The 10528-nt window shown below is 34.1% G+C and overlaps 1 protein-coding gene across 2 annotated transcripts; it reads left to right on the plus strand.

Annotated features, from left to right (window-relative positions):
• Positions 1-1288: 1288 nt before the first annotated feature.
• Positions 1289-8997, plus strand: LOC311296003 (uncharacterized protein). Of its 2 annotated transcripts, XM_084417632.1 has the most exons (5): positions 1289-1521; positions 3834-4163; positions 4382-4696; positions 5915-6037; positions 6911-8997. In XM_084417632.1, exons 1-5 carry the CDS (start codon positions 1473-1475, stop codon positions 6919-6921), a joined length of 828 nt encoding a protein of 275 aa, XP_084273758.1. In that variant the 5' UTR covers positions 1289-1472; the 3' UTR covers positions 6922-8997. The 2 variants fall into 2 exon arrangements, with proteins under 2 accessions (XP_084273758.1, XP_084273759.1); XM_084417633.1 differs by lacking the exon at positions 5915-6037 and having other exon boundaries at positions 1353-1521.
• Positions 8998-10528: the final 1531 nt, after the last annotated feature.

Consider the following 10528-nt stretch of genomic DNA (forward strand, 5'->3'; position numbering starts at 1 on the left):
GAGGCTACAATTTGCATGAGCTCACCAAAATTGGACAGTTGAAGACTGGAAAAATGTTGCCTGGTCTGATGAGTCTCGATTTCTGTTGAGACATTCAGATGGTAGAGTCAGAATTTGGCGTAAACAGAATGAGAACATGGATCCATCATGCCTTGTTACCACTGTGCAGGCTGGTGGTGGTGGTGTAATGGTGTGGGGGATGTTTTCTTGGCACACTTAAGGCCCCTTAGTGCCAATTGGGCATCGTTTAAATGGCACGGCCTACCTGAGCATTGTTTCTGACCATGTCCATCCCTTTATGACCACCATGTACCCATCCTCTGATGGCTACTTCCAGCAGGATAATGCACCATGTCACAAAGCTCGAATAATTTCAAATTGGTTTCTTGAACATGACAATGAGTTCACTGTACTAAAATGGCCCCCACAGTCACCAGATCTCAACCCAATACAGCATCTTTGGGATGTGGTGGAACGGGAGCTTTGTGCCCTGGATGTGCATCCCACAAATCTCCATCAACTACAAGATGCTATCCTATCAATATGGGCCAACATTTCTAAAGAATGTTTCAGCACCTTGTTGAATCAATGCCACATAGAATTAAGGCAGTTCTGAAGGCGAAAGGGGTCAGTATTAGTATGGTGTTCCTAATAATCCTTTAGGTGAGTGTATGTGTAGTATTAGATTCAGTGTTGAAAAAATGTAAAAAATAAAGTTTAATTTTGAAGAAGAGTTACAAGCAAATGTGACCCTGGACCACAAAACCAGTCACATGGATAAATTTTTTGGAAATTGAGATGTATACATCATCTGAAAGCTGAATTAATAGACTTTCGATTGGTGTATGGTTTGTTAGGATAGGACAATATTTGGCCGAGATACAACTATTTGAAAATCTGGAATCTGAGGGTGCAAAAAAATCGAAACATTGAGAAAATGTTTTAAAGTTGTCCATTTAGGCTATGTTTGCGACGCGATTGTGCTGCATTCACTAACAAAAGTAAATGTTTTATATATTTACGGTAGGAAATGTACAAAATATCGTCATGGAACATGATCTTTACTTAATATCCTAATGATTTTTGGCATAAAAGAAAAATCGATAATTTTGACCCATACAATATAGGCTATTGTTGGATATTGCCATATACCTGTGCTTGTGACTGGTTTTATGGTCCAGGGTCACAAATGTCACCTAAATTGATCTAAAATTAAATGGTTCTAAAATAAGAACAAATAATTGTTTATCCAATAATTCACATAATAGCCTAATATAAGCGCTGTATTGCTGTAGGAAATGGTCACGTCATTTCGTCTCTTCCTACTTTGAGCAGGATCAGCTGACAGACACATTCAGAGAAACGCGAAGTTTTGTAGGCTACAGGACTTTGGTTATCCTGTCGAAAACACGTTTTCAGCAGCGCTATGAGGACTCTTTAATCAGAAATCGTTCGGACATCTTTTGAGGAATATGATTTTAAACACTGCTTTCATCTGTCTATGCATTCTGACCACAAATGGTAAGTCGGATTTTATCTCATTAAACGCGCAGGCAGGACTGGGGCATCAACAACAACAACAAATGTCTAAATACACATGCAAATACATTTCTACTTCCTAATACTTTCAAAATGCGTTGTCATTCAACCTTTTTTGGTTTGTGCTGTTAGATAAATAACTATGGTTATAACTAACTCTTTCTTACCGAATCAAAAGAGAGAGTGATACTGATAAGGACCAAGAATGACGCAGACACAGAAGTGTGGTCCATTCAAAGTCAAACCTTTATTGAAAGCCTTCAGTTTAGGCTATATACTACGTGTGTGCGTAGGCTCCGTAGCATATAGCCTACGAGAAAAGTTGTGAATGAACCACAAACTTAATATAAATTAAGTGACAAAAACAATTATACAGAAGATATTAAACAAATCCATATAGGATATTCCAATTAGATGCACTCATGCACAGTGGAAAAACACAGAGTAGGCTACAATATATACAAATGTAGCCCATTAGGATTTAACAGGTGTTGTGCCGAATTTCGACTCCCTAATCTGACCCCTCCCCCCACCCTCAGGTTTCGCTCAACGAAAACAAAATAATAAATAAAATAAAAATAATGATGAAACATATGTCTGAACATTTTTTTGCACTAGGCAAGGAAAAACATCAGAACAAACCAAACAAAAAACTTATACATGAAAATACATAGTAATACAGCCTCAATTAATTGGGTGGGTTACACAAACACTTTTTTCTTTTAACAGTGTCAGGTAGAAACACGTTTAACTTTTCAACTTAATTTAATAAAAAAAAAAAACACAATGGCTATGATGGCCTACCCTACAGTAACACCCCGCGTAATGCAGCGCCAGGTGCGACGCAATGTTTTTTGCTAGTCTCTGCCCTACATAGTTATCATTTTTACGTCCTGCGCCACATTGTTTAAATAGCAAATGCATTAAATAGCAAATGCAAAACTAGGTGTGTTCAGGCGCATTTTTGGAGCGTTGCTATTTTGAGCCATCTGAAATAGACTGCGCTATTAACCAACAAAAACCTGGTGTAAAGTCAATGGCGCAATGTTTTTTTTTGTTTGTTTTTTTGTTTTTTTTATTAAGAGCGCGTTAGTAATACGCGCCTGTACACTCAGCTGTCACTGGGACAGTACCCTTCAAAAGGGTACTAATATGTACCATTTAGGTACTAATATGTACCTTTGAGGGACTAATATGCACTCTTTAGGTACAAAAGTGTACCTTTTGAAAAGGTACCGCCACAGTAACAGCTTTTGTACCTTTTTTTCTGAGAGAGTCAACGGGCAGCAGCACACATGCCAAATCCTTTTTCTTTAATGCTTTAGTCTCACATGTCTATTGATATAGTTTTAATATCATACATTTAAGGCAATTGTTGTTTGTTTGTTATTGTTGTGTTTGTTTGTTTTCTTCATTTTTAATTTTTTGTGTATATATTTTGCAACTATTTAGTAACTTTATATATATATATATATATATATATATATATATATATATATATATATATATATATATATATATATATATATATATATATAACATATATATTCTTTTTTAGCACACAACAGATCTTGTATCAGTTTAGTAACTTTAGATTTGAGGAAAACAGGGCGGGTCTTGAAAAAGATCTACTTATATCACTAATATTTTCAACAGCTTTCTACTCATTTTAGAGAATTCTTTTACAAACTCACCCATGTCCAGTTCATGTGTTATTGCTTTTTCATGAGCTAAAAGCACAAGGTTTTCCTATCAGAACAAGACATCTGTGCATGTTGTGTTTTATTAGGCTACTAGAGTATGGTAATCAAGTTCACTAATAGTTCTAATAAAGTTCATTGGCTGTTACTGTCGTTATATTGCTTCATAATTCAGCACGTCCTTTTACCTCAAAGGTAGCGAAGTGAATGAGTTATGTCTGTCTCTGAGAAAAAAGAGGGGGTTGGGAAGAAAATAACATATCTGGAGCTGAATTTAATGTAGCACCAATTTTGTGATTGGCTATTATGTGGTGTGGGGCCAGGGTGGGCCAAGCTTCTGATTGGGTGGGCCAGGCCTGACCAGGCGCCGACCATTTTTCCCATGGTTAGGCAAGGCAAGGCAAGGCATCGTTATATCTATATCGTTAAACTAACAAAGCTAACAAAAGTGGATTCGGACACGTCATAAGTGCACTAGCGCCCTGCGCTTTAGACCATGCGCTTGAATCGTTAAAAAAGGGCCCAAAAGGTTCCTTCCTACTTTATTTATTTGTTTGTTTGTTATGACAAAGAATAATAATTTATTTATTTCAGGTGTGTTTGGTGAAACAGATGAAGTGAAGTCAGTGTCAGTGACTGAGGGAGATTCTGTCACTCTAAACTCTGATGTTCAAGTACAGAGAGATGATCAGATAGTGTGGACGTTTGGACCTCAAAACACTCGAATAGCTGAAATTATTAGAAGAGATCAAATAAACTATATATTTGTCAGTAATGATGGAAGATTCAGAGACAAACTCCAGATGGACAATCAAACTGGATCTCTGACCATCAGAAACATCAGATCTGAACACACTGGACTTTATGAACTGACCGTCATCAGCAGTAGAGAAAAACAGAAGAGATTCAATGTTTCTGTCTATGGTGAGTAAACGTTATGAATCATATCAAAAATGCAAAAATTGCTGATATGATATATGATAATTAAAATGGCCCAAAATGCATTTTTGCATGCTTTTTTTCAGCCTTTCATTCATATTTTTTTGTTTCTTTTTGATTAACATCTGTATCATGTTATTTTTGTTATTGATTTTTAATAATAATACTGAGATAAAACCTACATGTCCTTTCATGTTTTCCAGCTCCTCTACCCATTCTTGTCATTTCCAGTTACTCTTCAAACTGTTCATCATCATCATCATCATCATCAAGATCATCAGAGTCCAGATGTTCACTGGTGTGTTCAGTGTTGAATGTGAGTCATGGTACTCTCTCCTGGTACAAAGGAATCAGTGTATTGTCCAGCATCAGTGTGTCTGATCTCAGCATCAGTCTCTCTCTACCTCTGGAGGTGGAATATCAGGATAAAAACACTTACAGATGTGTGATCAACAATCCCATCAGAAACCAGACCACACATCTGGACAACATCACGCAACTCTGTCAGACATGTGCAGGTACAGCAGGGCTGAGATTACTGTCTTCCCCTTTCGAAAAGAAAATCAGTCACCTTCATTTATATAGCGCTTTAACAATATAGATTGTTTCAAAGCAGCTTTACAGTGAAAACAGGAAATTAAAGTAACAGAGATTGTTTTGGCTTTACAGCAGCTCTAGGATAAAGTTATTGTCCAGCTAAAGTTAGATTTGATTGATTCACTTCCGTCGCAACGATCATTAGTTGTAAACTTAGAAGCCGCTAACACGACACCGTTCTAACAGAAAAACTTTAAGTACTCTCTACACAAACTTTAAAACCCCAAACCTGTGAGAACGCTGACGACGTGCACATGCGTATTACGAGTTCAGTCTATAGGTATGTGCTTTTGAATATATATGCACAGGTGTGTAGTCCTTCGCTACAAACCAACCCTCAACAAATTACTTGTCTGGCCTTAAAATTTATAATACAGAATTTTTATAGCTTCCTTTAAATTCCAAAATAATAGAACATTAATCACTAACAGATCTCTCCCTATATTAATATTGAGCAAAACACATTAAATTTAATTTTAACATTTGCTCTCCTTTAACAGTTACAAGCAAAGCATGCTGGGAACTAGAAATCTGTTGTAACTCATTCCGTGAATGTGTGTAGATATAAATGTGTGAACATACATTCACATTTATATGTGAACATGCATGTGCAATATACAGTATGTACACAATAAAGGATTAAACTTTGTAAATATTAAATGTAATGCTATTTTTGTGTTTATATCTAGTTATACGTTACTTTAAGGTTATTAAACTTACTATGGTAAGTACATGTAACATTTGTAACAAGGACACTGTAAAATAAAGTGTTACCAAATATTTTAGATATATTAATATATAGCCATACATGATCAATCGCATTATATTTTTCAGTATATTCCCATATATTTTTGTTCAGTAAGGGTCTGATCTGTTTTGATTGGAATATTTTTTAGGTTTATCTTTGTGAGCTATAACCCCAACACAATGTCAGTATATTTGAGTATTTTCCTAAACTTGTTTAAGACTATTAGGGCCAACATTACTTTAAATTTTAATAGTATCTCCAGTTGTAATTTTAACTTTTTAACTGTATTAGATTCAGTTATCTCCGTAATCTGCTGTCTGGTGTCTCAGGTTGGAGTCAGACTGGCAGGACTAATGTAAACTACATACTGTTTTCTGTTTGTTCATTACAGAACAGAGTCACCGTTCATATTCTATAGTAGTGGTAGTTTTATCGTTATTACTGGCCATAATTGCAGTTTCTGGAGGGATTGTGTTCTGGCACATCAAGAACCGTAAACAAGCAACACCAAGTGGTAAGTATTACTGCAGTTGAAATGAGTATTTTGTGTATCACCATTTCAGGTTCATGTATAATTTTAATAGTTAAAATGTGATTATTATAACAGTTAAAACTGAAGAAATACATTATGCTACAACAACATAGATGATTTTAGATTTAATGCTAGTGATTCATTTAAAGACATCGTCTGTCTGTGTTATAAGCATGTGGACATCCCTTTCTACTTCTACTCAGCTACACCTGTTACAGGTGCGCACATCTTTACAAATCTGACTGGAAAGAAATGGATAAAAATGACAAATAATCCAGTAGCAATGTCAGAAAAGACTGCAGTTTGTCAGCTGACAGTAAAACCTGTTCAACCAGTGATTTAAATATCAGTCAAAGAAAGAAAGAAAGAAAGAAAGAAAGAAAGAAAGAAAGAAAAGACACCATTTAGACTCTGAGGAATAAATGTTTTAAAGATTCTGTTAAATTATGTAATTTACGTCAACATGTTTTTGCATTGTTGTATATTATTTTACATTATTTAATATTCAACCATAAATGAGAACTTCTCTCGAGAGCGGCTGTATGTATAAATTAACAAAATTAATAACTTTTTATACAACAAAAATGAACAAAAATGCTGGTCTATGACAAAATTTTCTTCAAAAAAAAAACAAACTTTATTGCATTATTTACTTGTCACTGTGAAGCTGCTTTGAAACAATCTGTATTGTAAAAAGCACTATACAGTATATCGACTTGACTTTCAACTTTATAATGATGATAAACGCCATGGATTTTCTGTAATTTGTTATTCTCTGAAATATTTACTTCTTTCTCCAGTTTTGCATCTGTTCATCAACACTGTTCCTGATTTTACTTTTGTGTTTTCTTACAGAAACGCAATGAAGATGATGAAGTAGTGTACTCAAGTGTTATAAGCTAAGGAGCAAATTTACTTTTAATATTTTGTCAACAATAATTAAGTCTCATTGCAGTATAGAGAAGTGATTCTTAACAGGTGGCTTATGACCCAAATATTAATGAACCAATGCTACATGCATTCAAATACTTCTAACCTTACTGTAATCATAGATACTGTAAGTTAAATAATTGGGAGAAAACCTAGGACTGGTAGTGGTTTAGAGAATGGATGAATTTTAGAAACTAAAATAATTTCATATTCAGCTAATTTAATGTTAATAAAAACCTGTCTAGACGTGAAATGATTCTTGAGCTTGTGCTTCAGCTGCCTTAAAAACAACTGTCAGCATTTGTGTATTTTCCCATATTTCAGCATTATTTCATGAACGTTGTACTGAATGGAATGCAACAGAATAAACAATTTAATTTCACTTCATGAAGCTTTTATTATTAAATCACTTTTCTTATACTATTTTCTCAAACCTAAAACAATCTAGTCCCTGATAGCTTTTAATATAACAAACACTAAATTACACAAAAAATAATGAATTTAGTTCTTTCATCCAGTTAACATATTACAACCAGCTTGCTATAGTCTAAATATCACTTCAGCAGTTAAAGCAGTTTTCCTGCGTGATAGGACATGTTTCCACAGGTTTGGCTCTTCTCCAAGGCAGGAACACTGGATTGTTTTCCGCCCTCATTATACAGGTATTACTGCAGCCCATAGCCATGTGTGGAGCGTAAAGTCCAGCTCCCCCTCTCTGGATGTACCAGTAATATGGGCATAATAGGTGGAGTGACGGTCTAACTCAGGAGCTTATAAGCAGCCGCTCATCTTGCTCTGGCATCCGATGTTTTAGCGTCCCTCCTCCTCCCCAGCTCCACCATCATAATATAGGCATCTTGCTGCCATACTCCTCATCCCAGCATTAGTAGTCCCACTGAGGTTTACCTAAGCTGGAGTTGAATATGCTTCCTCAAACCCCTCCACTGCTGACAGCAAGCCAAATACGCTTAACCTTATAGAATGTTCTTATCACATTATTAATATTTGATATGCATTCTTATGGTGTTGAGTGAAACACTCCTAGAACAATGGTCTTGGAACTTCTTAATGACGTTATTTTTACTTGATGAATGTTTTCATAATGTTGAGAGAACTTGTTCTTAGAACAACATTCTTGGAACATCCATCATGTACTTGGTGAATGTTATTGTTGACATTCTTGGAATATTACAAATAAATGGTTACAATACAGGTAGGAGAATGCTGTACTAACATTATGTAACCTTTTATATAACATTCTAATTACAAAAAGAAAACAGAAATCATTGTAGAATCCAGCCAAACTCTGCAGCTGCTTCTGGTCACAGTTTTAATCGTGTTGATCTTCTGTCGCCGCAGTTAAACACAGTGAAATGAAATACATATAAACTTATTAATGTAAACTTGATTGTTTTTTAGCCGTATTGGATTCTGTTGAATATTAATTGACATTGAGGTTGAAGCTGTGTTTCACAGTATGTGGACTTTATGTCAAGGACTTTATGAAGCCTACTACCAATTTGTTCTATTGTAATCATTATGGATCACAACTTGTAATAATTGCTTCAATGAGCTCAAATTAATACATGATGTTAGCTAAACACATGATCTCTATTGTTGTTTTAGAAGTGTTCATTTCTGAAATATGGACATTACTTGGTCACCTCTGATAATAGATCACTCACTCTATAACAGATCACGAAACATGCACTATATTGTGAAAAGCGCTGTACAAATAAATGTGGATTTTTAAAAAAAAAAAAATTGTAAGTGAGAAATGGAGAAGAACATTAGAAAAATTCTGATATATACTGCAGTGTTCAAATGGTTGATTTTTCTGGTTATCATGACCAATTAGTCCTGTCATTGATTTAAATTTACATTCAATACTGAATGCTTTATTATATGTGATTGTGACACATTTATTCATGTTAAGTTATTATTTTTCTGAAGAATTATGTTTATTTTATTGTATGTGAATAATGTCAATAAAGGTTTTCTATTCTATTCTATTCTATTCTATTCTATTCTATTCTATTCTATTCTATTCTATTCTATTCTATTCTATTCTATTCTATTCTATTCTATTCTATTCTATTCTATTCTATTCTATTCTATTCTATTCTATTCTATTCTATTCTATTCTATCCTAACATAGGAGTAATCTGCAGGTTGGACATGTCCCCACCACATTTTGAAACATCTCGTGGCAGGGTTGTTAATTGTTATTGTACATATCATTGCATTCATTTACAGGGGGTTACCGTTTATTTATTTTAAGGAACATATACTCTTATTCTAAAATATTCTCTCTGATTATGTCATTATGATTTCCCACCTTATGCTACACTAACAACCAGAAGATGGAGATGATTGACAGGTTGAACATTGTTATGTAATTGGACATAATGTGGATATAATATTCCACAAACAGGTATAAATTAATTTCTCCTGGCCTTCAAGTTGAAGTTAATAAGCATGTAAATCTATTCATGGAAAGTGGGTAATAGTTGTAAAAACAAAACTCTTGTTAAATCTCATGGATTATTAGACCATAATAGTGTACTACAATGAATTAGACACAAAACAGGAAGAGTAATAATGAGATGCAAATTAATCAGTAAATATTATTAGCTCCCGTTGAAGCCACTATAGGATTCAATGTTGAAATCCAATAACTCATTTCCACCAGCAGAGGTCAGTGTCACAACAGTAATGACCATCAGTCTTCAAATGTCTTTGGATGTCCAGACTTCCCGGGCACAACCTGACACTTTTTGACTTTCTCAGTTTGAGTAAATCCACTTAGGTTCAGAATATTTTACCACATTCATTTCCCACATGTCTAGTGCAATTTTGTTTTTGTTTCATTAATAGTGTATACTTTTTTCCTGATTTACCCCCGAAAGAATGGAAACGAAATGTGACAACATGCCCCATAGGTGGAGCACATTAACATGACCATATGACAGCTTAAAATGCTATATGATCTTAAGAAAAAAATATACAAGACAAACTAAAATATTTTGGCAATAAAAAACAATTATTTACTTTTTCATATAAAATAATAATTTTTTTTAATAATTAAAAATAAACACATTTTTGAGTTTGACAATGAATACAAGCAAACACGGATATACAACATAGTACAAAACATAATAATAATTAATCATTTCTGAACATTGACTCTCAGTCTTTATTCACCTTTTCTCATGGTTTCTCAATAGAATTAATAAAAGTATATAATAGAATAGCATAGTTCTAATAGGGGTTCATTGTAACTCAGTGTGACAACATGCCCCACCTGCACAACTGAGATATAAACCCTTCTCTTCTGCTAGTTAGATCAGCATTAAAGAACTGTTAAAACGGTTAAATAACAGATATAAAATTTAAATAATATCAGATTTGTCTCATTTTATAAAAACACTAAAAACTGAGATGAAAATTTTACTTCAGTAAGAAATTTACTTTTGCTATGATTAAATAAGTGAAGTTCACAAACGTAATTTAGGGAGGAGTGAACCCATCTAATCTTTCAAT

This window comes from Rutilus rutilus, assembly GCF_951802725.1.
Source record: "Rutilus rutilus genome assembly, chromosome: 8".
NCBI classification, from domain to species: Eukaryota; Metazoa; Chordata; class Actinopteri; order Cypriniformes; family Leuciscidae; genus Rutilus; species Rutilus rutilus.